The sequence below is a fragment of the Pagrus major genome, chromosome 9 (genome assembly GCF_040436345.1).
Source record: "Pagrus major chromosome 9, Pma_NU_1.0".
NCBI lineage: Eukaryota > Metazoa > Chordata > Actinopteri > Spariformes > Sparidae > Pagrus > Pagrus major.
Genome location: NC_133223.1, coordinates 16,116,039 through 16,143,789, shown reverse-complemented (window position 1 = coordinate 16,143,789; position 27,751 = coordinate 16,116,039). Strand labels below are relative to the sequence as shown.

The 27,751-nt window shown below is 40.3% G+C and overlaps 1 protein-coding gene across 1 annotated transcript in view; it reads left to right on the top strand.

The window, feature by feature from the left end:
* The first annotated feature begins 8,859 nt into the window (after nucleotides 1–8,859).
* The window catches only part of frmpd4 (FERM and PDZ domain containing 4), a 31,753-nt gene continuing 12,861 nt past the window's right edge, over nucleotides 8,860–27,751 (top strand). Inside the window, exons 1-5 of the mRNA XM_073473942.1 lie at nucleotides 8,860–8,900; nucleotides 17,577–17,693; nucleotides 24,267–24,427; nucleotides 24,730–24,832; nucleotides 27,064–27,109. Coding sequence (XP_073330043.1) covers nucleotides 8,860–8,900; nucleotides 17,577–17,693; nucleotides 24,267–24,427; nucleotides 24,730–24,832; nucleotides 27,064–27,109 — 468 coding nt within the window. The remainder of the gene's footprint in view (nucleotides 8,901–17,576; nucleotides 17,694–24,266; nucleotides 24,428–24,729; nucleotides 24,833–27,063; nucleotides 27,110–27,751) is intronic.

Here is a 27,751-nt window from a genome sequence, read left to right as displayed (position 1 = left end):
AATGCGAATGAAAGGCATTTAGTTGGTATTTGAGTAAAACTAAACTATAACTATATGAAATGAAATAGTTTGAAAGAAAGGTATAAAACTGATCTAATTCAGCCTAACTAAGCTCTAAATAACAGTTTTCATCCGCACTAATAGATGATGATGAATAGATGGCATCCGCGATGAGTCTCCATTCTACCATGATAACACGCAAAAACCAATTATCTTCCGTATCGTCATGCTAATAATGATCGTAATCCATGGCATTACAAATGATGCGGTTGTTCTCACAGATGCTGGCTTGATAGGCTTGGAGCCCAGCCTGCAGCGATCGCAGCGCCTCTGATTCAAGTGACAACGTTGGGTTGGTGACCTTAGCATCTTTCCATGGGGCACATTGATTTTTCTCCCACATTACAGATAATTGCTGGACGCTGTGAATCCTATCCTCCCAGGCAAGCAGGGAGGAGCTTCTGTAGTGTGTTGACACGAGAGTGACTATCTGATTTGAGGAATGTGATATCCTGGCTATCTCATTGACTGTGATTGACTTTTGTGTACTTCCTGTCTATGCCATGAGTATATCTAACAGCTTATCAGGGGAGTTGTTTTTATGCCTTTTGGGGTTATTTGTGTTCTATTTTACTGACAGTTCAGAAAATATAATTATGAATTATGAATAATTTTTAATATTCAGTTTAAGTGCACTTTAAAGGTGCTGTATGTAGTTTTGGGGAAGACATTTTAATCATTGGCGGTTCTTTATGCCAAAACAAAGTAAATAAACAAACTCTCTTTGTTTTCATGACTGAATAAACTAATTAAACAAACTGACCTTAAAGGACAACACAACTTCATAAATATTTGGTGGACCCTGCCACCTTTCCAGCTTCAAACTGTGTTCTGAGGACCTTATTTTTCTCTGAGAACAGCTTGTTTATTCAGTTATGGAAAACATAAACATTTCTGAGTTTGTATTATCACCTCATTAATATTGTAAATATTAAAAGTTTGAATTTCTTCTCCTAAACGACATAATGCCCCTCTAATGTCAATGTTTGACTTAAGCAGCAAGAACACCTATCAGACTTCAATGAGAGCAGCGGCTTTGGCCAAACTTCGTTAATGGGTTTCCAACTTGTATAATTAATGGTGATTAATGACCTATTTGGCATTCTTCTGTGATGGCAAAAAAGATAATTATCCCAATCCCAGATCTGTTGCCAAATAGTATAAATCACATTACTGGAATGAATGCAGTGCACAGCTTTTACAAACACAACTGTAACCTTTAGCGAGGGCCAAGCAGTAGCTCTTATTATATTAATATGAGTTTTCCTGTTCTGCATGGAGCGACTCTCATCATTTTATGCAAATGACTGCATCTTCTGTTTGTTCTGCTCCATAAAGTAATGAAAAAGTCACTTCCTTGCTGTTATTATGTGAGGCACAAATCTGCTTTGATGGGCTGAAAATGAACTTGCATCTTCCGCATGTGGAGGCAACTTCAGCTTCTTGCTTTCGCTTTTTAGTTTAAACTGTTATTTATTAGTCATTTTACAGCATGGGGATGTTTTTGTTTCATGTGCCCTTAAGTGTGTTTTACTAATTAATCACAAAGTTGTGTGTTGCCATCACAAAAGCCGTCAGAGCAATTTTCAGAAGAAGCATGCAGCTTCACATTGTTCTAAGGGAACAAATGAGCCATCCGCCCACACACAGTGAACAGCACATTAAATCATATGAGTCTCAGAACACACACTGCCTATCATCACAGTCTTAAAACACTGTTGTGACCCAGAGACAACATGCTTAATGTGATTCTCAGCCGTGTACACAGTGCAGGGTTATTGCGCTCCAAACATCCCCTGTCCGCACTCGTGGTGTGTCACGGAAAAAACAGGCCACTGATGCAGCGTGCTGTGGCCCAGGGGCGGGTGTTAAGGCCACATGATTGGATGGATTCATGTGCAGCATTTATCTCCCAGAAAGGTCTGCTTTTGTCTGCTTTAAACTCACACAGCGCTCCATTGTGGCCATATGGTCATGCACATGCATAAAGAGACACCGTGTGTGCAGAAATTACATAAACACTAGCATGGTACTGCACATGTATAACGAGGAATGACTTCACGAAAGACGCAGTCAGACTCTCTTTTCCCCTTTCGTGTTGTTACATAGGAAGCTAGACTTTCAGTTGTCAACGACTGCTGTGTGTACATTGCATGAGATGTCTTATGCAAGCAGCTCTATTTGCTTGCAGAGGCAAAGACACGTGCCTCAGTTCATAACTAATGGAAGACTGTGTATGCCATTCATGCATGAGAGAGTCTGCATGGCATAATCCAGCGTGAACTATCATGATGTGAAAATGCCAAGGCTGTATGCGAAAATGCCCTAGAATACACATAAAGATATTAAAATGATGTATTTACTCGGGTAATTATTACAAATGACAAGATGCATTACTTGACAGTAGATGTAAAAAATGCAAACAGTAAGATACTACCTGGTGCCACTGTGTTACATTTGGGTTAAGATCTAATTGTGTGGTTTATATAGGATTTAGGTTTGGCTCCGTTAAGGGTGACAGTTGGCAGGCAGACAGTGATAGAGTTTGGATTACGATGGAAGCTTAATTTTTTAAGCTCTCATGGATGATAAAACACATGCCATTTCCAAATGCCTCATACAGGGATCAGATTAATATTTCAAATGCAGCAGTTTGGTCGTGTGCTGAAATGTTGTAAATAATACCGTCGAGTTTGCGACAGTTTCTGTTTGCCTCTCCTGCTACGACCAGTGGAATCAAGCTGAAATATGAAAACACCGCAGGTGAAATTTCAGCAAAACAGAACATGTTTTCCATGAGAGCCTTGCTCACTGAGGCAGCCTCGACCAGCACAGCAACTCATTGGAGTCCAGCTGTTCGGCATTGATCCCTCTTGTGTTTTCTGATGCACTGGCCCGGAATGTGATGTTATTTCATTACTGAGGCAGAAGCGACAAGCTCGGTCTCCTCCCCCAGGGCACCGGCCACTCACTTGGACAGGGGGCACTGTATGTAATCATAACTGAATGGCTTAGTCAGACAAGCTCAGTTGCCTATGGAGAGTCCAAATCAAGCAGGAAGAAACTTTGGAGTCGGGAGGTAGGACGGGAACACACATCAGAGAGAGAGGCTTGAAAGGCCTGGACAGGAAAAACAGAAACAAGCACTGCATTAAAGACTTGTCGTCAGCAATGGACCCAGACGACAATGAACTCGGCATCTTCACTGTCATTCAGTGAGTAGTGTGCTGTGGATGGGTGTTCTGTGCTTACTTTATAATTCAGTCAGATCTGGTTACTCACAGCGGTATCTCTGAGGAGGACTGCACTGATGGTGGTTATTGTATAGTGTTCAGACCAGTTTAGCTTTTCACCTCAGCCTTACATGGGTCATTTTGATGAGAATTAATGCTAATTAAATTTTGCTTGAATTGTGATGCAGATTGCTGCCTGAAGGTCACACCTTACCCAGCTTATTCTTTGCCACCGCTTCTCAGTAATGATGTTTTATTGTATGTTCCTGCGGGACTGCCAAGGTTTTCCTTTGAGATTCACAGCCACCCTTGAAAATGATTGGTGTTTACGACTTTCTCAAGAACTCTTACTTTCAAATCTCCGCACCTGAGTGACGGTGCTGGAACCAGTGTATGGTTATACAGAGTTTTCCACAAAACATATGATTATACTGAAGATGTTCAGGGGAATGAGGCACCAATAGCGTTGCTGTATCAGCTTGGGTTAATTGGCTTTTTTCGCAGAAGCATTTTCCGAATAGGATAAGCACAACTATAATTAATAAATGTAATCCAGGGGTCTTCAGCGTTTTTCAGGACAAGGACCCCTAAGCTGATAGAGAGAAAAATTCTGTTGTATATTAAACTGGACCTACACAACGTAGAAAGCGGCCTATACTGCCGCTCTCTACGGCAGCAGTTCTAGCATGACTAATGTTAGTCTCTTGTTCGTTAATTTACGAAACAATCCATTGTGGCTCACATGAATGTTCAAATGCGTGGGATAGTAATATAGATAACTGGCTTGTGGATAGGTGCTGCTAACTTATTTGGTGTATGGTTTTGGTTGCCATCCTCACATGGTTGCACAAGTAATGGGTAGCCTACCATCAATGTTGCGGAAACTTTTTATTTTGATTAATTAATCTTTGCTAATATTATGTTGGATTTATGTTAATGTTTATTTTCAGACACATTCAATTTTAATAATGTGCGGCCTTACACATTGGTGTAAATCCAATCTTAAAACCCATTGGCTATTGTCTGATAATGATTTAGCTTTTTTATTAGCTTTTCAAAAATGTAGCTGCATTCATGTGCAGATAAATAAGAGTTGTCTCTCACCTCCATACTCGCATCTCAGTTTGCTAATTGGACTGTAAACAATGACCTACACATGGAAGAGTAAGTCTTAGCCCAGATATCCAACCCAATGTACTTTTCTGCAAACCCCCACGGATAAGATGATACATTTCTCATTTTATTTATTTATTTTTAATGAAGAATAAAACAAAGCAGCAGAAACACAGCAACAAAACAAGAAGCAGATTGTGCAGATGAGATTCAGAAAACCCCTGGAGGTTCATAGAAGGAATCTCACTATCTCAATATGCAATGCAAGCAAAAACAAAAGTCAAGTAATCCACAAGTAGACCTTATGTTGCAACTTTATGTTTTCATTTTAATATTGTGACAATGCTGTGCTCATAGTCAACACTTGGTTAGGGCTAGGAAAAGAACATGTTTTGGCTAACCTGGTCCTGTTGCCGCAAACCCCTATGAAAATGTCCCAAGGTTTTGTTAAAAATACCCAGTAGTTTCATGGTTGCAAATGTTGAAACGCGGTCTTTAACAGTGGCCTCTGGCTGGGCAGCCATCTCACCTAGCTGTTTCGCAACCACGATCACCTTCACCTGCAGACCTGAAGGTCAGCTCACACACATGTAACATGAACGTAATATGACGTATTGTAGAAATGTTATTATGATACAAATAACATGTTCAGACTTGAGTTTGCGGAAATTTTTTTCTCGTGACTGGGCTGGGAAATCTTACATAACCACAATCGCTGAAACACTGTTGCAGTCAGAAGCTAAATTGTTGTCAGACAATAGATAATGGGTTTCCTGATTGGATCTAGGTTGGTTAGACATGTTTGTAGAGCTGTGATGGGCTGGTGAATGTCCATTGTGTACAGTATATGGTCTTCTGTCCAGAGGTTTTGTCCTGCATCAACCCTGAGAATAAGTGCATGTAGAAGATGGATGGATGTACCAAACATGACCTGACTACCCACATGTTTTAAAAAACTTGCATGTTTGCAGCACACAGTACATGTAGGTGTCAAGCATCTTGGCAGTATCCCTATTATGTACTTGTATTCACTCCACACAGAATAGGCTACAGCCTCCCAGTATTACTTTGAACTTTATCAGCAGGTGTAGTGAAACTGGCAAACCGAATCCATAATCTTTTTCAAAGCGTAGCATAACTCAGCCAGGTAACACTTCACTTCTTATCCCAATTAGTCACACCACTGAATATTCATGGCAAAACAGCGTTCAGATCTTTAAATTCCCTCTTAAAAGCTGTTTAATTCACTGAATAAATCAGCCGTGGCGCTGGCATAATTTGCGTCGCACTAACAGACGGGGAAAGTTGAGGTACTGAGGTGGCTCGCAGGCAGGGTGCATACTGAGGAGGACACACAAACAAACAATAACGCTGGTTTAGTGTGGCCTCTGAGGGCGGCTCGATGTTGTGGCCGCTGACACACATCTGGTAGAGGTCAGGGCTGCTAATGCTAAGTTGGGATCAGAGGGGGGTAAAAGCTACAAAGTCACATTATTGTACTCACACTGGAGGGTATAATGCTGCTCAATCTGCACGCTATATGTAAACATCTTCTCAGTCCCGATCTATGGGCGTTTCCTGATAAAATCTTGTGTTCTGATGCTTTTTTAACACACGTTGAAGGTGCACTATGTAGTTTTGGGGAAGAAATTTTAATCAGAAGAGAAAGATCTTCATTGACTGATTTTCTATGTCTAAACAAACTAAATAAACGAACTGACCTTAAAGGACAACACAATTTTATAGTGTTTTACTTTGTTTATATTTGGCGGACCCTGCCACCTTTCTAGCTTCAAACGGTGTTCTTGTTTTTCTTGTTCTTGTTTATTCAGTTATTAAGTTTGTATTATCACCTCATTAATATTGTAAATATGTTTGAATTTCTTCTCCAAAACTACATAGTGCCCCCTTAATGCCCTAACTATCTAGCATGGTTATGCAAAGTGGTTCTGCTCTGCTTATTTTAGCTTTTTAAAGGCGAGCAATGTGATCCGTTTGAGCACTGCTGGGCTTAAAGTGGCCAAGTGTGCCAGAATGACTGAAATCAGCTGTTTTAAAAGGGACACAGATAGAGAGGAGGGTTAGGGATCAGCAGGGCAGCGGGGTTTTATCGGTCAAAGCTTCAGCTGTAGTCTCCTTAGATCACGCTTCTGTCTGACCCTAATATCCTCTGCCACTCATGTTGGCCGCTGGGCCGCGAGCCCAAATGGGCAAACATGACTGTCCAGAATACGCTGAGTCTCTTCAATCCTCCCGCCACAGGACACGGTGGTGGCATTTGACGCAAGCAGACAGACATGTTCTCCTCGCTCATCAGTGCGTGCTTGATGTCTTGCGTGTGCTCGACAAAAAAAAGAGAAAGACTGTGTGAGCTGTATCGTCAGCTAAACTGTTGTTTTTCAGAATTGGATTAACATACTGATACACTTTTTTTTACAGATTTAGAGATTTTTAGGTTAAAAAAAAATCCAAATCTATCAGCAGCACTTTTTTTTTTACTCAAAGTCTCTAGTTGCATCTTTTCTGTTGCAGCAAACAAATCTGAGCCTGAGTGGAAGTGACAACATTCTTTATTGCATGTATCACTCTCAGCAAAGGCACATTGACTCACCCTGCAGAGCCTTACAAGTTGTGGCATTTTAATATAGGATGCCGGCTACTTGACTGTGGAGGCACTAACAAATCGTGGCTTGAAATTCCTCAATTTGCATCCTACGTTTTTGAATTTATTTATCCATTACTACCTGACGTTTTTATCGATCGCAGTGTTTATTATTCTGTCAAGCTCCCGGCGGAGATTCAAGCGGAATATAATTAGGTATGGGGGAAGGTCCTCTTTTTACCCTTTAAGTTAATTTTGACAACACTGAGGTATAAATGAGTGTTACGCAGGTTTTTTCAGACTTTATTGACTTGTTGATGCTGTGTTCAAGCACATGAAAGTGAAGCAGATGCCTTTCATAGGATCTATTTGATGTCAGCTTTATGCGATCAGGATAAGAGAGCAAATTGACTGCATTTTCCTTGAGAAGTTCCTTTTTATCAAAACTGTCTGCGCCACATGAAGAAGTATCAAACCTCTCCGGATCAGAGACGAGGCTAATTGGCTCTTGGCGGTTTTTCGACGGAGGTACAGGGGCGCCTCGTCTGCGGTACTTGATTTATGAAGGGTGGCTCTTCCTGTTTGGGAAAGTGATCGCGTGGTGATTCTTCATCCGGACCGAAATGTGATGTTATCCTATAGCTGGTTTTAAAATTGCAGTCCTCTCCTTTCCTGCTCAATTTATCAGCATTCGCACCCTGACATGAAATAGGAATGCCCAAAAACGCTGGAATTGCTTCACATCTTGAACGAGATGGAGCAAGATATGAAAATTCACGGAGATGTGTTTTGATCTAAAGGAATATCAGAGAGAAAATGAGACGCTTGAAGCATTTGTTAACATGAAGCACCGTGAATCACAACAGCCTTCATCTTCTCCCCTCTGGGCATTGATTAATCACACAAACCCACCTCTTATTCTCCACAATGGAGTTCTACAATCCTGATCTTCTTGCATCGGCTCCGTGTCTGTTTGTTTGTGTCGGGCTGATTGCTAAAATGTTTGGAGGCCCTCTTATAAATGAATGGCCTCATTGAGAGCAAGCATTTCACAGCTGAACTGTTTGCAAAGGTCAAAACAAATGCAGTGTACAGTATGGGCATCCTAATGTGCAGCTGTGAGGCAGAGACCTCAGCTGGGGAGGGGACACATTAGGTCCTCCTGTCCCTCCAGCTGCTCCTCTGTTGCACTCACATTATGAGCACATCATGCAGTGTGTGTGTCCTTGTCATTTCATCTCTCTCATCCTTTTCAACCTGTTCCCGCTCTCTGGAAACACACCTCGCGTCTTGAGGATTGATGAGGCGAGCCTTTGGGGAATTCTTGGAAGCTGGCTGCATCCTTCAGTGGTGATTCTTGTGGCCCTCGCTGCCATACGCACACACACAACATCCTCTCACATTCCTCTCTCTTCCACTCTCATCTCCCACCGCCGCCACCACCCCTGTCCCTCCCTCTCTCTCCCTCTGCCCCTGGCTCTCTCTGCCTCTCTTTCCAAAGCTGTTGTTACTGTGCGGCTCCCGCACATCATTCCACCGCGATGGAAATTAAATGAAGGTGGCTTAACGCAGCTAACAGAGGCATGCTTTGAAGGATGTAACCGGGGGAAGCTGCTCTGCCAGATCCTTTTCCATGGGCTATGGATTTGCGCTGCTGAGGCGAGGACACAGCAATCACTCAGCCATGCAGAAGCCCAGACAACAGTACTAATCTCTCCACCTGACTTGTGGGAGCTCCACTTTTTTTTTCCTGAATTATTTATTCCTCGCCGCCAAAGACAGTGTGGGACAATGGAGCCGGAGTGAAGTAGATGTAAAAATTTGTAGCCTTGACTGCAGTCTGCAGCACACATGGATGTGTTCAGCTTTGTGAAGATGCCAAAGCTGTCAGGGTGAGTCCGCTGGATGCTGCTGCTGTTTTGCTTGTCTGTGTTAAATGTGCCAGTTCATTCTCTTGTAGGTTGTGTCATGTACTCTCGTATAGATTCAGGGAGCAACACAGTGATCACACATGGACCGGGGCGATTAAAAATGCTGAGTTATTGATTGCTCAAGAGAGCAAGTTGTGCAGTCATGTATGATGTGAAGAGAATGAGCAAGTGAGGTGGATGGGAGTGGGGGTGGATGCAGGAGCCGATGCGGCTCATGTATCTAAACTGTCTGTATGTAAGTTAGTAAATTCCTTAGATTGCGGACAGTGTTCGTGGTCTGTTGCTTTGTGTGTTTCGTGATGCCATGAAAGCATGAATGTTCTGGAAAATCAACCGCATTTCACTTCAGTTACCATGGATAATGGTTACCAATTCATATTATAGTTGTAAGTCATTTGTGGGAGTTTAATAGAATCATCTTCTTTATATAAATAATTGTGCATGATCTATCTCTGGTCATTACAACCATTAAATATTAGTGGTGATTTAATACTGACTAAGTGGTCAAGTTCACATACCTATGGCCAGAACAGGCAGAACATTACACTTAAAGATGATGTAGAGCAATTAAAACCTCGCTGGTTTACGATTAAAACAATATAATAGAAATAAAACAAACCTATTCTTACTCTTTTGTTCTCTTTTTTTCTTCATTTCTGTGTAAGAGAGAAGTGAAAATAGAAGTCACAGCAAGTTCGTGATATTTGAAGTGTAAAACCAACAGTCACGAGGAATTCATTCATCGCCAGCGCTGACATCTCACCTTATGCACCCATGGGTCTGCTAGATTGAGTTGATCTGCCCCAGTGGACAGTAATCCTCCTAGGGGATTTGGCTCCATCAGAGACACCACAGACCACTAGCGGTGGGAACAGCTGATCATAAATGTGAGATATAAAATCAGAGGGCTGTTATGTGTCACAAGGATGGCCATTTCATTTCACGTATGAGTCATCAACAGACTGCACATGACACATTTTTCATCAGTTTTTTTTTTTTTTTAATAGATCAGATAATTATGTTGGAGAAAGAATTATAGCATTTAATAGCATGTTTTTTCTCTGTATGCAAATCACAGCTATTTTTTTTTTTTACATGCATTTTTAATTCCCACAGTAGAGCAGGCAGGTATAGTAGCAGGGATTTTACAGCAGATGATAGCACAGTTGTTTTCCACTTAGTATCCCTCCGTGGCAGCATTTATGATGCGGCTCCCAGTGGAACACCAATGTCACTGCATCCTGTCACTGTTAATAACGCCACACAGTGCTATCCCTGATTATGAGTTACCACTGCTACACTGGCTTTTTTTCTTTTTTGTTTCCTCCCGCTCAGCTGCCAGCCAGAATTTAAGTCAGCGGGATGCTGTTGTGCTAAGGTTGATAGAACATTTTACAGAGGAAACCACACTGTATGTATGTATGTGCAGGCTTACAGTACAAGAAAGAGAGCGTTCCCCCCCCCGTAGTCTCTTCCTCCTGCCTCGCGACGCCCCCAGATGTGTCTGCTGTCAGCAACAAAAGCGCACCCTTGCTTTCATTTCTCTTCCATTCTTTGCTGAGTTTAAATCTAACAAACCTTTCCACACGTTTCATGTTCTGTTATTGAAAGAACTGTCACACTTGTGTCTTAAAAAGCAAGTTTGAGCCTTTCGACCAAAAGGAGTTCAAGCTGCTACTGTTTTGATCTTTCAATGTCGAACTTTGGCTTAACTTAGCTGGAGGCGCTGTTACACTTTTAATACACCCCGTGGGTGTTATGAATGGGGTGTTGGCAACGGTGCTGTGGAGATAATGAGCATGAACTTCACGTTTTAATGTAGAAAGTGTCAATTATCACTCAATCGCTGTGATTGCCTGACTCAATGGGGTTGCTAAAATGCGTGTAGGTGATTGCGGTGCATGCTTGCATGGCGTGCTTTAAAGAAGCGCTCAGTTTATTTGTTAGTGTATGATATTTTTAGTCAGTCTTATATAACAGATGGATGCATTCATTTAATGTGCGAGTGGATTTGTTTATGTGGATGGTGTTGGCGTGATTTTTCCTCCACATGAATAATATGGAAGACAGTTAAAGCAAATTTAGTTGGACTGCGTGACTTGACTCCTGGCGGTGTTTCTTACAAAATAGAAAAAATTAAAAATCCATTATGTGAGCCATTGTTCAGGATGTTTTGACTGCAAAGTTTTTGCACAGGAAATCACTGGTCTGGAGACAAATTGATTAGCCTAAATGTTCATCAGAGTACACAAAGACCAAAAGATCTGTCATTTGTGGCTGTTCAAATGAGAAGCTCTCGGGGGAGTGAGTGGATCAGAAATGGCTGAGGGTCAGAAATGGAAGCCAGCTGGCTGCGTGGTGGAAGAGGTCTCAGGCAACCATTTATTTTGATCTGTCCTTTAGAGCTTTTAGCATAAAAGCAGTGAGTAGCACAATGAGGTGCAGCAGAATTCAAGTCTAGGTGCCCGCAGGGTAAGTTCACCACTATATTTGGTCAGTGCTTTGCATGCAGTGCAAAGCACGCCTTGGGAACACGAGTCATAAAAACACAGATGTCTTTATTTTTGTGTCCATCTCTTTGTAGTCTAATTTGAAGAGTAGATGCCAGGCTGATGCAGCGCTGTCTTTTTGTTTCGGTGTTTGACAGGTAAACCTGAGACTCATTCACTCACTCACTCACTCACTCACTCACTCACTCACTCACTCACTCACTCACTCACTCGCAGTGAAATAGCAGGAGGATCGTAGTGGGTGGGCTGTTTCCCAGATGCAGTTCTATTCCCACCCAGAGGAGATTAACTAACCAAAAAACCTTTCTATATAGAGGCACCAGAGAGCAGCTCAGGATAGTGCAGTTTCCCATGGCAACAATATCAGTGCTTCCAAAGACAAACACAGAAATACAATATTCAGCTGGAAAACAGACACTCTCATTCTGAAGTGTTACTGTGCAGAAGATTTCACACACATTGGTTTTGCTGATGTCATTTCATCTTTGTTTGCAAGTTGTTTCTTGCATATCAGGTGTTTTCTTGTCTGAAGTGGATAAAAACTGTGATTTGTATGTCACCGAATAAGCGAGAACAGCAACATGAAATCCACAAATTGTGTGAAATAAATAGCTGATATGTTCTATTGTGCTACCATATTGACCAAAGGATTAGAGCCGTGGTGGTGGTTTCAGAAGTCAAGCAGAGGGCAGCTGTTTTCTGAAACAAAAGGCAGTGCGTTTGTGCCCTGAACAGAATGGAGGCAGTGGAGGAATAGGGCCTTTAATCAGAGAGGTTCCTCTCTGTCTGAGCCACTTCTCCGCTCAGCTCCCCGGGCCTCCTCCCAGGAGATGGTCATCTCATCTGTCTCTCTGCAGATTTCATATCCAAACAGAATCACATTAGTGGTCTCGCTCTGCATAAGTGTCTCTGTTTAATTCAAGAGCGCAGAGTAAGCAGCGTCACCACCTATTCACCGTGTGTCTCAAGTCATGCTCATAGCACTTCACCTCTTGTCACTCAAGGAGGGAGAGGAAATAGCATTTGTTTTTACTCGACTTTGTAGAGAGTTTGGTGTATATGTGTTGTGAAGTGATTGGTGGTAGCAGTGGAGTGGAGGTGATTTCAGATCCACAGCATGCAGTGGATTCAAGAAAGGCTCAGAAGAAAACATGCCTGACTTACCTTCTTGGTAACACTTTTTTGAAAGGCCCATGTTTATAAGGCATTATAAGGCATCATGAACATACTAATAACACATTATAATGCACCTAGAACACCATATCATCGTTATAGGCACTCATGAATTTTCATGATGTTTGAAAACAATAATCATAACTCGTTATTACTGCAATGTTTATAATGTAATAGAAACAACAGAATTGTGCAAAAAAGGAGCAATCCATTCATTGTATACCTGTTAAAAAATACATGTTACAGTGTTTTGTATGCTGTTCTTGCATTTCATAAAGCAAACAATGAACACTTAGTAAGTTAGTAATTTATAACCTGTTTTTAATGGATTACATCTACCTACAACAGGGATTTCATTACTACACTGTTGTTGTAATGTATAACAACGATGATTTCTTTCAACAGTGAGTGACCAGCAATTATTAAGAATTGATACATGACCTTACAAGTCATTACATAATGCTGTAAAATGTGTTGTTATTATTATTTTAAAGCATTCTGAATATTGATAATTGCATATGACTATAGGCACACTTCGTAAATGTGTTTATATTGCAATCTAGACATCAGCGTCATAATGACTTATCATTATTGTTATAAAGCATTATGAATATTCATGAGTGCTGCTGTGATTACACAGATTATTACACATTCTGATACATTACAATATAAGTATGTCAATAATGCATTATAATGTATTATTGACATGTGTGTCCTAGAAAGTGATATCTAATTATTAATCTAATTTTATTACATAAGTTCAAATGAAAGGGTTTTTCAGTCATGTTGAGCCATCAAGTAATTAAATAACTACACATGTGATTTATTACAGGTGACAGAATTACCAATTTGAAATGCATTACTTTAATGTATAATAACAGAATAATAAACACTTGAAAAGCTCATTATGTTTATGTAGAATCCTCCTCACCTGTGTAAGTAATAACTGAATAAAGACATAAGGTTACGTTTACATTAACCAGATGTATTCAGATTGACTCAACATGTAGAAAAACTTTGCATTAAACACAGGGGTGGATGTCACTAATTACAACTATTATTATATATACTTATCTACTTAGTTATTTTAAAATCAGAATTTAGTACAATAAAAATAGTACAAAGTATTACAATACGTACAATTTGAAATAATATCTAAACCTTCCATCTCCAATTTTGTCTGATCCCAATCGGGCCATTGAAAACTCGACAAAATTTAGACTGAAGATTTGGAGAAACAAACCTCGTTGCTGCTATTGATAATGCATTAAACATCAATGGTTAAAAAGTTAAAACTAATACTAGTGCTAACTAATAGTAGTGATTGAGAAGAATATTTTGTACTCTTACTTAAACATAATTTTAATTCCGGTAGTTTTACTTGTAACCAAATAATATTTAAGTAACGTAACTGTACTTGAGAAAAGATTTTCAGTACTCTTTCCACCACTGGTTAAATGTGACACTTTTGAACTTATGAAATCGAATTAGATGGAAAATTTACATGTAATTAAACTTAAAGTTAATAGTTTTTTTTAGAGAATTGATAAAGATTTGAAGGTCTGTGGCAGACGGGTTTCGGACACATTAAGTTTTGGCGCAGATCCGAACAAAGGGATGGATCCAGGAACTTTGCGCTCTACTGAGTGCCATTCTAGTTCTATCTTTAAATAATGTAGCTGCAGCAACATGATTGTAATAAGTGTGTGTCTGTGTGTACGTGCATTTGATGTATGCTGTCAGAATGTTGCTCATACATAAGACATTAACTGTATAGTCGATCCTATGAGACTGGATCTTGTATTCAATCACAAACTAAACTGGCTGCACTGGAAGAGAATAATGTGATGCTTAATTGACGATGGCGTATGCAAAGGAAAATGGAGATTAATAAGCCTCTCTGGACCGGCCCTGGATACTTCCTTTTCTCTCAACCAGTGCATGCTGGGAAAGCTGTTGCGGTTCATCTTCAGGCAATGAGCATGTGCAGAAAACGTAAGCAAAACCATGAGCAGATGCAGAGAAGATAACTTTCTGAACACCCCATGAAGAAACACACTTCTTAAATTCTCAATATGCGTAATGGCAGGCATGTGGCACCAGAGTGTGGTCTCATATAGCCAGCCCACATGGAGATTGTTGGTGTAAATTATTCAAACTAACTTGAGTGTCTGTGTTGGAATGTGCTCTCCTTAGCTGTGCCTTGTCCATAATGCATAGTTACTCCCAACATTAACAGGATTTCAGCCTTGGAGAACGTGCTGGAATGCTTCGTCACAACCAGCTTGCGTTCAGAGAGATGAAAGTGAAAGTGAACGGCTGTGATAAAGCGAGGATCACGTTGATCATGCAAGTTTTATGAGGGACTGAAAAGTGATCTTTTCCTCATCTCTCAGGCAGGACAATTGCAATAATATCTTCCAAATTATAAATGACAAAGTTGTGTCACAGACTTTTGCCACTTTTCATCTTCATAAGATGCACAAAATGAAGTCTTTTTAAACAAAATTGTGTTTTAGTCTTCGAATCTAGATGATAAAACCCTGATGTTTATTTGCTGTGGTTGCAAAGGCTTTCATAGTTGCATTGTATTGTATTGATTTTTACAAGCTATGAGTCATTTTTCTTGTAATGTCTGTTAAAGATGACTTTTTGTTTGCTACTGAATAGTAACCTAAGCAGCATCCAAGGATAAACACAGACAATTTGCCATGCATTTTGTTGTTTTGGTGCAATTTGTCCTGAGAGAATTCCACATTCGCTTCCAGCTTCTTCTTCTAATTGTCCTCGCTCTGACTCTTGGGTAACCTGTTCATGAATTGTGCAGCATGGCTTGCCCACTTGGCGCTCGATTACTTAGTCCGATGTGACTGTGCAGGCATTATTTATTAATGCCGGCTGAGGAAGATCAGTTTCACTGTCCACCAGTGTGGGTGAACCTTTTCAGCCTTCTCTGTGAAGCCGGAGTGCAGCAACTCAATGGCATAATGCACCTCCTGCCTGCAGACAAAAGAAATCAAAGATCGCAGTATCCATGACTATGGCGTTAATGCAGAGACATTGTGGCTGAGGGACAGTAAATGGATTTTGTGGAAGAATTTGTCAGCTCAGGAACATATTTTGAGGGCACAGCATCTGAAATTGTGAGTACAATGCGCTTTCATTGTGTTGTAGACACTTGGAAAGTGTCAAACGTATCCTCGCCAAAGGTGTAATTCTGGGAAAATACCACTGGCTACAATACATTGACTTTTTATTCATTGCATCTCTCGACTAAAACATGCCATTCTGCTCCTGTTAAACTTTGTTTATATTTGGCGGACCCTGCCACCTTTCTAGCTTCAAACAGTGTTCTGGGGACCTTATTTTCCTCTGAGAACAGCTTGTTTTTATTCAGTTATGGAAAAATAAATATTTCTGAGTTCATATTATAACCTCAATAATATTGTAAATATTAAAAATGTCTTCTCCAAAACTACACAGAGCCCCTTTAACATGGCTGTTATCCCAGAAGCTGAAATGTAGGCTAACAAGTAGGACTCATCGATGAGGCAAACATGGCTCTGACAGTGTCAGACAGTATCCAGTTTTGTCTACACACATCATTTGAGCTGCAGGAAATGTGTTCTAAATATACACCATACTCGAGGCCTGCTCCCAGCTAATGTACTGTGGGTCAAATAAATCCATATCTGTGTGGAAACGCTAATATCCCCCAAACGCAGCACTGTATTGGAAAAGAAATCACAATGCTTCCTGTGTTGACTAAAAAATGTAGTGCACAAAAGAAAAACACCATGTTCAGCTACAGTAAGGATGAATTAATTATGGTTTAATGCACCCAGTAGTAGTAGGTGTGTTTTGTTAATTAGCTGAAGTGACCCTAGGATGTACTTCATTTTGTAGCCAACTCTCGCTTTACAATATTTTCTTTCTCTCGGCTTGTGTTGACAGTATTTTATTCATATCTCATGAAATGGGCACGTGCGCCAATGCAGACTGTGCTCACAGGCACACCCACATGAAGACACACACAGATACAAGCACACACCCTGCACACAATTTATTATCGCCAGTACAGTAACTGGGGAAACATTTAGAGGGGAAGAAAGAGGAGCTTTGAATAATGAATGCGAAGAGCCCTGTTACACGGCAGACAAGCCTTTGAAGTGACATAACTTACTGCCACCGCTTTCATAGCATCACCAGTGTGCAGACACAAAGACAGAGATAAAGGAAGGACGAGGATAGAGGGGGTGGGTGCTGGGGTGCAGACAAAAAGAGAGATGAAAACATTTTAACCAATTACAGTTCTTCTAAATACCTGCACTCTGCCAACTTGTAGCACAGTGGGGGGGATTGTTGCATGCAGAATTGTGTTTTGTTGGTAAAATCAGAAAAATCAGCTGAAATTGAGATTTAGCCAGGCGCAGTCTTGCATACAAAAGCCTACAATAATTGTTTTTTTGTGTGAAAAGATGGTCATAGCTGGTTGTATTCTGTGATAAACTTGATCAAATCTTCATGGCATTATGCAAATCGAATAACCACTTTATAAGAGAGTTCCTCTGGGCTTTCTTTTACTAAAGAACGTGCTGACATCTAGAAATAATAGCAATTTCATGGCTCTCAAAGCGTAAGAGTGAGGCATGACAACTCCGCCTGTGTGTCTAGCTTACGTAATTAATTTGATTTGTATTCACTGAGTGAACTGTGTGGCTATGGAACATTGTTTGTCACACTGGAATCGCTCTCTTATCACTCGGGTTGAATCGCTTCACATCAGCTATTTCTATTATTATTTTATATGACAAGTTTTATTTTTTGAAAGATTAGATTAACTAGATTTCCAGATATCCTTGCGGCTTGATACTACAGGTGTTATGCAAGAAGATTTTTTACTAAAAATACACATTATGATATAAAGTTGATTTATGTTGAAAATCTCTTGCAGCCACAGGACCAAATCCTCCGGCTGGCCGCCCCCGTCAGGGACCTGGAGCTCTTCGCAGGGACCCCCCAATGGCTGGGACATGGGCACCAGTAGAGAGGGGCGTGACTGCTACATCAAGTAAGTGCCCTGTGTTTAAAGAAACAGAGGGGGAGCTCTCTGCTGTCCCAGATGTTTCAGATGCTCTGCCAACCTGTGATTATTCCAGCCACGTCACTGCCTCCACACTGTCTCCATCTGTGCATTCAGAATACTGATTCTCTGTTCCCTCCACTGCTGCGCACACTCTGCCCCTGCCTCCTCTCACTCTCTCTCGCACTCTCACGCACCCACCACACTCCTCGTGCCGTCTCCCAAAACGCAAGGAGAGGGCTTTGGAGAGTATGCACGATGCGGTGCTGCCGCTGATGAAGAAATTCACCTGTGCGGGGACTTTGTTTTAATCTGAGAGTCTGCACTTCCCTCAGAGGATGCCGGGCTGTAGTGCTATAATTGATCCTCGGTAATTGGCACTCTTGGATATCTGCGCAGGCAGGTAAAAAGAAACTCTCCACTGGCTCTTTATATGTTTGTGTGCACATGTTCCAACAAGTGAGTGTGTTGCTTGTTTCATCTGTGCTGTTGATGCGGCTGCTCTTTGCTCTGTTTTGCACACCAGAGACGTGCAACATGAATTCACACTAGATCTAAAAATATTGCTGCATTTATGAACCCCTGTGCATACCAGATTGTGACTGATTTTGGAAAATTGTTGCTCCTTTTATTTGTTCACAATGTTGTCAATTCTTCTAATCCAAATATTCATTATAATTAAAAGACATGCATCGCAGTTTTTGCATCCTAGATGCATCTTTGTAACGTTAGAAAATCTGTACATTTGCATGCTTTGTGGAATATGAGGTGAGGCACTTGTCACACATGGGTTATAGCATGAGAAGCGTGATGTCAGAGGAGTTATATAAGAAGTGAGGAGCAGTGAAAGTGCCTGGATGCAGAGTGTGCCTGGATGAGGCAGATCACGGAGGCTGTTATGGTTCCAGTTTTAGCTTCTTCTTCTTCTTTTTTTTTTTTTTAGATTTGAGTAACACTCATGAATAAACAAATGTCTGTGTCTGTGATTGTCCGTGGCCATCTGAGTTTGTCAAGGCTACGGGGGGCCGATGCTAAATTGTCGTATCTCTCAGTGGAACACATGTCTAGCCTGCGTGACGGGAGCACATGAATAAGGCAGTAGTCATTTAATATTTACAGTGTGACTCACGGTATTTAACATAGATGTGATGTAGTTTGGAGAGTGCTGCGACTGCATTATGGAGGATTCTTCAACAGATTCCTCAAAATGACAGATTCAACAGAGACTGAAATGAGACTGGTTGGCAGCACAAGTACTTTAATCAACCCAGTCAAAGCATTTATCACATTTAATAGACAAAGTTAGGTTCCATATAGGAGGTTTAGAAAATTCACAGTTGCCAGTCCCCTAAAAGGAGGAGTGACACAGCAGAAAAAAAAAACATTATGCCAATACACACTGGCTGTGATTGCATAATTTGAAAAACAGGACAAATATAACCGCCTCAGCACCAACAAACTGTGAGCCGTGTCAGAGCAAATTCACAGTGAGAGTAGCAGGATATTGCTTTTAGTAATGAGCTCAAGCCACTTTTTCCAAAACATGCTTTATGAAAATAGTCTTTGAACAGTGACAGTCTCCCAGCTCATTTTCCTTCATCTTGTTAACCTTATAGCTCACAGTGCGCCTTCTGATTGCCGTGTAGAGCGTTGTGGTGCTACACTCGCAGCTAATGAGTATGATTAGGGGCCATTAGATGCATGGCTGTCTGCACAATGGGAATCCAGCCATGTTTAGCAGGTGGCCTTGGAGGGGAGGAGACAGCGCTCTTCCTGAATGCACAGGTCCATATGGTTTTGATTTGTGCACAATCTGTTGAGATGAGAAATAAAACTGATGCAGAACACAAAAGTAAATGTATCTGAGAAATGTGAAGCGAAAGAGCTCACAATGCAGTTATTGTTGGTGTTATGAGCTGCTGCATAATGACTGTCAAAATACTATGAAACCAATTCCTTGTTTTATTGTTGGTGTGACGAGGTTGAGAACAAAACGTGTCACTTTAAGAGGCATTACAATAAACTTTATTATATTTAAAGACATTGTAAGGGAAACAGAGATAAAGGATAAATGCTATCTGACTCTTTTGTATGGAGGTTCGAGTGTGCCATGAAAATATTCACTAACATGAATGGTTATTTATAATATTTTACAGATATATTTAGAAAACACTTTCTAAATTATACAATAAAAATATATTGTGTTTATGCTGTCCCACATTTCCGGACTGGGTGTGTTAGGAATATTTTGCCTACTTTCCTATGTTATGTTGAAAATCCCTATAATGTTATATATATATATCTTATATGAGAAAAATAAAGTCAAAAGACACACAAATATACATATATAGGACCTATAAGGACCTTAAATAATTAAGTTAGTCAAATAATGCTTGTTTTTTATTTAAAGGTCATTACTGTGATTATGAATTAATTATTTTAAAAACTTTGTTGGGTCCAAAATGATTGTTTTTTTCATCTCTGTGTAAGAATTCTGACAGTTGGTTCCAGCTTCTAACAAGGTTTGTCAGATGATAGTATAACTCCGTTGGTATCTCATGGTAGCTGTGTTTTGTCAGTGATCAACAGTCTTGGTAGTTGCCAGTTTGTGAAAAAAGGTCAGCAACTTTAGCTAGCATTTTCTAGCTAACGTTAGCAATGTTGGCGAGTGCACAAACTGACAACCACTGGGCAGATGATTCAATCAACAGCAGTGTTGTAACGTGAATGCAATGGATGCAATCTTATTTTTAAGATTGAGTGTTTCTCTGTAGATCACCTCAGGTATAGTACAGGGACAACCCACTCACCTCATTATTTTCGATTCCACCTCCATCTTTTCAGTTTTGTTACTGTGGGCTTTGCACATACCATCGCCAGGCTCTCTGCCTGCCGATACCACTGAACCACACAGAAACCAGACACTTATTAATCAATGAACTTTTTGTTACTCTTACATCTTGTCTTCCTCTCATATACCTTTTCCGCTGATATAAGTAAAGTAATATAATATTTAAAAAATAAGTATGTAATGTTTTTTCACATTTTAATTTTAAGTGAGACACAATGGGTGCGTGTATTTGAATCTATCAATCAGTGTGTACTTGTGTTGGTGTAAGAATGATTAAGCATTTTGTGAGCTGTTGTTGTGATGATACACAAAGTTATCTGGGCAAATCGCCCACATTTAGTGACTAATAGATCAAGTGATTAAAACACTTGAAAGGCGGTTAATGTGTGCCTTTAGCTGCTTGGTAGCCATTTTTAAAAGCCTTCCCTTACTTACTTTTACAATATTGGCGTACAATTTGCAAGCACTAAGACTGATCTATGTACAGTTAAAAACAAAAGTAGTTGAAGCATGTTGAGTGTCCCAATTTAAATATGTGGAATTGTAGTTTTAATTTGTTTGATTTCTTGTGGTTCTTTACCTAAATTTGTATGCAGGAAAGAGAAAGAGAGAGGACGCTGACTTTATCTTTTCATTACACCTCAATATAAATGTGTTCCTCAACTCAGCGGATGCCTTGTGGTTATGTAATTTTTAATTGAAACAAAGAGGATAATATCTTAATACATTTATTATTGCCTCTGCATAAAAGTCACGCAGTTTATAATATATTAGCTTGTATTATCATTTCAATATAATCAGTAACACAACACTTTAGTGCCATTTGTTTAATTACCAGCATCTGCAGCATATTTTGCACATTATCTGCTGGTTTCTCGAACAACACACAGACACATTTCCTTCTGATAAAAGAGACAAGCTCTTCCATGAAGGTGTTTTTGCTACTTTCTAAGCAATGCACACGTTTAGTCTTACTGCAGATGTATTACTGCCACAAAGGTCTCTTACTCATTTTTTCTCCCTTTTACATGACAAAAGCATACAGAGCAAAACAAGGGAGTGGGAGGAGGGACAACAGCATCGTCCTTGTAATAGGAAGCAGTTGGATTTATTTAAAAAGTCTTAATTTAGAGAAACCTTCGCGAAGACGGTGCAGTAATAGTTCCTCAAATTAAAGAGAACAGCAGCCCTGAAAATGTTTCGACCTTCAGCTGAGAGGAGACGACAAAACTTGTTTTTATCTCCTATAGATTATTGTAGCTTTAGCTACATGCTGTGGCCCAACAATAAGGACCCCGTTTTGCTAGAACTGGCTTGTAAAGTCAATGTTTACGGACCGGTTAGGGCTGAGCATTTGATGTATGTATATAAAATCTCTATTTTAAGTCTGTAAAGGTGAATGTGAGGGCATCAAAGAAGAGTGGGTTCACTTTTAGTTCAGATAGAGGTTGAAAAAAATCTGATACAGCCATTCTTTCCACCCCCCTTTATCTCCTGTCTGTCTAGCGGCTCCATTTTACATCCTAATGACAGACCACATGTTCAGGTTTTTTCTGGTTTGCAGCTCTGGGAAAGAATCGCTGAATCCTCCTCGAAAATATCAGCTGACAAAAATCTCACTTTGAACATCTTGTTGCCGTTGTTCTTTTTTTCATAGTATTGGATTTGCGATTGACAGATCTCACTGTGTCTTTGTGCCGTGAAAGATTAATTGTTAGTATTTAGTGGTGAACAGTACATGTGTCAAGAATAACTGTGAATTACACACTGTCTGCCCACGGCTTTAATTAACCAACACTGTTGGCACCATACGGTGCTGCCTCTGCTGCTGCTTATGCAGTCAGAGAGGGTAGAGAAACACTGTATAAACTCTGATGACACGATATGTGAAAGCTACATACAGTTTTTGCATGTCTAAAGCAATAATAACTGCATTGCCTGGACGAAGGAAACTGCGTAGATCAGGGTACATTAGGTTCTAACTGTACAGTCTAGGTTTGCTGCCAGCTATCGAGGTCAGGTTCTCACTGTCATCGAGATAGCAAATCTTAAACTCGGGCAGTCGGGAGGTTTCAACAGCATGACACTCCACAGCATACCTGCCCTGCATCTTTATTAGCCTATTCTGTGACACATATAACAGTGTGAGTACTACAGAAACCTGTAACTGCCTCTTGGTGAAACACACAGTGGATAGCTGCAATGTGAGAATACAAACATTGGAGCTTGATTACCATCGCCCACATGTTCTATTTTTGCAGCATCGCTCCTTATTTCAAAACAATATCATCTGGCATCTTGTCTCCAGACATTTAGAGGATTTAGACTCTGCACAGTTAGCAGTTACATTTATTACTGCCACCTTTACTGACATTTTTTTAACAGCTTTCACCAGTCTGAGCATCACTTGTCAGTCTCTTCAATATGATCAGCATTCATATTTTGAAATTAGCACTGCAACTAACGTTCACTTGTTGTTATGTCGTGGCAGGAGGCACCGTCCGTCTGTACATGCATACCTCCGTCCACCCATCCAAACCATTCTTGTGAATGCGATATCTCAACAGTACCTTGAGGGACTTTCTTCAAAGTCCCAAATGTCCACTTGGACTGGTTAGAATTTAGTGGCCAAAGGTCATAGGTCAAAGTCACTGTGACCTCATAAAACACTTTTTTTTTACTTTTTTGCAGCTCCCAGGGAAGTGCATTAAATTGGCATTCCTTCTAACAGCCAGCAGGGGGCTACCCCCGGTTCCAATTGTATGTAAGCTTATGGGAAAATTATCCTATTTCTAATTGGAATTATTACCACAGTGAACGGTTTCCTAGTGAGTTTATGGTCTCAATCGCTACTTTCAAGCATTTTTCAAAACAGCATGATGTTTGTTGTGTAAATTATGTTCCCATTTAGAGATAAATAGATGATAAAGGAAATTATTATTTAGCTCATGGCTACCTTGAGAAACACAGAGCTCACACATGTCCTTAACGACTCTGTAAGAACACTCCCACACAGAGTTTAAAAAGCCTGCCAACTCCTCCAGTTAGTTAGAACTGACGAAGCCTCTTGGATGAGAGGTGAAACGTCTTCAAGAAACTGAAACAAGTCCAGTTGCCTACGATACAGCACCTAGATTTACCATAAGCTGGATGACTGAGAACCGTCATCAACATGTGATTAATTTTTTTTTGTTTGTTTAGCTCATCTATGTGTGTGAGGCCAAAAATATAATCTCTTATTGTTTTTTTTTCACTAATATTCTCTAAGAATAAAATCACAGTAGGAAAATAATTGATTTAAATTTTAAATATAATTAAATGTTGTTTCTACAGTAATGTTTACAACAGCAAAGTCACCATGTAAACTATACAATATCTCACTGGGAACAAATTCAAAATGTCAGTAAAATCCAAAAAGTTGCTAAACACATTTCTGCTGATTAATCAACTAGTAATTTTAGATGCAAAATGACTACATATTTCTTTTTATGTTCCCGACAGTTTACTCAAAATCAAATCAGTTGGTGGGGGTTTAATGACTGTAGACATTTTCAGTACAGCAAACACGTGGAAATTTGTGAAAATGTAACATTTTCCTGGAAACACTGATGGTGGTTTTGCAACACAAGACCAGTGTTTCATACTGAAACAAAATCATCTAGCAGGGATGACAGAAACAGGAAATATTGTTTGTTTTTTTCCTCTTACAGCCACGTCTCCCAGAGCAGCTCCCTGGAGGAGGTTCGTCTGGAAGGGGACAAGTTTGTGCCACCAGCGCCCCGGAAGGTGGAGATGAGACGAGACCCAGTGCTTGGCTTTGGATTTGTGGCTGGCAGTGAGAAACCTGTGGTGGTCCGCTCAGTAACACCAGGTAAAGTGGCCCAGCTGTACGGTGAGCTCTCATACGTACAACAGTGACTCACTCGTTTCATGGCCATTATCAACACAATCCCTGAAGGAGGTGTAACCCACCTCAAATGTAGCCAGAAGGGAGAGAGGGAAACCCGCTCACTCTGCGGCTTACGTCGATGATTCATTGATTTTAACAGCACTCAGTGAGTAAGCATTCATTAGAGCCTTGAGCTAAAAGACAGGAAAGCAAGAACATCAAGAAAAATGGCACGACTGTGCGCAGTTTGTACCACTTAACTCTTGTTTATTGTGTGTCGGCAGGGGGCCCATCAGAAGGGAAGCTGATCCCAGGGGACGAGATCATCATGATTAATGATGAGCCAGTCAGTTCAGCACCCAGGGAGAGGGTTATTGACCTTGTCAGGTATGACAACACACTAAGGTGAGATGCCATTTGCCTGCTGTTAAACCTGTTGTCTATAATTGTGCAGTGCTAGAAAAATGATTCACACTCCCTGGAAGTTATTATGTTTTATCGTCTTACAACATGGAACCAAAGTCGATTTAATGTGGCTTTTTTGACACCGATCAACAGAAAAAGACTTGATTGATTGATTGATTGATCTGTACAAAATGATCTTAATCACAAATATAATAAAAAATACATGTTTGCATTGGTTTTCGTATGAGAAATAATCACCCATGCAGCCAGTTTGTTTAAGAAGTCACATTATTATATAAAGATAAAATACACAACGCTCAATGCCTCTAGATATCGCACCAGCATATCGGACAAGAACAAAAGCGTGTCTTTCACTCCATAAAGTTCAGGGGAAAAAAATTTAAAATACACACTGTTGAAAGTGTGCATGCAAAAGATCTTGAATGTTAAAGTCCACATCAAACAGAAGCTCCTCTCTCCCACAGAAAGCACTGCTCCTGAAACGCCTTATCATTAGTCCCACCTTTAATTCCATGACAAAGTCACACATTTGCATAATTTATGCCTATCAGCCAGTTTGGCACGTAAGAATTGAACTGCTCTGATGTTGTGAGCGGTGCTAGCTCAGGCGTGTGTGAACTGACCAATCAAAGAAGGTATACTGGGTATTCTGGAGGGGGGCGGGCCTTAAAGAGACAGGAGCTAAAACAGAGCGTTTCAGGGAACACAGTGCTGCAGCACTGGACAGTATGAGAAAACTGATGTGTTTTTGGAGCATTAAAGCATGTAAACCTATTCTAGAAGTAAATAAGTAAATATGAATCAAGATTATGTTACTGTATAGCCTATTTATCATCTCAAATGTTTTCAGAAACAAAATTTAGTGTACTGTTTAGACAATTTGAGGGACAGACTCACATGCACTAACGTGGTAGGCTTACATTTACACTAACAGCCGGAGTGACTACCAAAACAAAGAACAGTTATCTGCTTGAGCAGATACATACATACTATATCTTTACATATCAAATACTTGTTTGCTGCTATATTAATGTTCAAAATATATATTTAAACATAAATATAAGTTTAACATCATCTGTGTGTATTAAAGTCAATGTATCTGTATCTGGAAGGTCTAGCTTTTCTTTTGTGAGTCAGTATTGTGAAGTACACCACGACAACAAAGGGCCACTCTATGCCACTCTGTAAAAAGGTGATGGAAAAGTCAGGGGATAGATACAAAAAAGTGAGTGTCAAAAAAGGCACATTAAAGGTGCACTGTGTAGTTTTGGGGGGAAAAGAAATATGTTCACTCATTCGCATTTGAATAAACTGAATATACAAGCACAATTTCTTACTGTTTTACTTTGCTTATATTTGCAGGAACCTTCCAAGTATCGACCTTTCTAGCTTCAAACAGCGTCCTGGGGCATTTATTGTCCCCTGAAGACAGCTTGTTTATTGAGTTGTGGAAATATATCAAATAAATATTTGATATATACATGTTTATTTGATAAATACATGTAATATTTTATTTGAATGTTACCTCGCTGAGTTTTCAAAACTACGTAGTTTAAATCCCTTTAAATCCCCCATGATTCAGTGCTGTTAAACAATAATACATAAAATTTCCAAGGGCGCTGAATATTTTAAGCACTGGAACTAGTCCCTCACTTTATTTTGTTTGGGGTTTTTTTTATTTAATTTTGTTTTTATATTTTTGTGTTTTTATTCACTATGTTGTTATGAAACCATCTATTTTAGGTGGATATTTTTGTAGCCACCTGCTCCATTCACCGTGACTTAGCTGTATGCTGGTGTTGATGTTTCTTCATGCGTCTCATTTGATTAATATCACTGACACAGCTGAGTGGCTGGCTGTGAGCGTTTGGTCCTCATATGACCTGTGCGGCAGTCTGTAAACAGTACATTAGCACAGGGAAAAGTGCCCATGTGGCCACTCCTTCACCGCTCCTGTGGCCTTGAATGAGCTCAGTCTCTGCAGTAAAAACTCTGCACTATGGAGGCAGGACAGGGCCGCCAGGAGCATCACTGGGACACAATGTTCCTCCTGCTACCGTCCACTATGGTGTCTCAAAAATAACAAGACATATTTCCAGATTTCCCTCACCACATCTTTTGTTTCTTTTCTTTTTTTTTATTAGAGTTGAAAATGAATCTTTAATCGTTAAAAATATTTTTGTGTCTTGCAGGAGCTGCAAGGAGTCCATATTGTTGACCGTTGTTCAGCCGTACCCGGTAAGTTTCTCCATCCTCTATGAATGAAATTGAGCTCATCCCAGTACGCTCTTTGTGTGTTTGTGGAGCTGATCTTTTTGTCGCCTCTATGAAAGCAAGTCATTAATCATGCCATATGTTTGCGCTGGCACTATATCAGAGTGTTAGAGCCCTGCTAACTCAAAGGGAGTCCAATGGCTGCAGTCTTTCCCGGGCTTCTCATGTTGTAGCGTCAGATCCTCGCAAGACCACAGATGAACCTGCCACATCAACATTTACCACCAGTAACAGAGCACCAGATGGTGGTGTACACAGTGCCATGAGCATATATTCAGGCTTTGTTTACAGCTCACATAATCAGTCGGTGGGAATGGAATTATGCTTGAATCCCCTCCAAAAATAGACAAATCATCGATGCATGCTCACAGAAAACCAGGATGTCTGCAGGTCTGTATTAAGTCTTAAAGGAGACATATTATGCTTTTTTTTTCTTTTCCTTTCCTTCAGTGTGTTATAGAAAGGTCAAAGTCCACACCAACAGAAGCTCCTCTCTCCCACAGAAAACACTGCTCTTGAAAAGCCTCGTCAGTAGTCCCACCTTTAATCCTGTGACTTTGTGACATCACACTACGTCACCATGTCACACATTTGCATAATTTATGC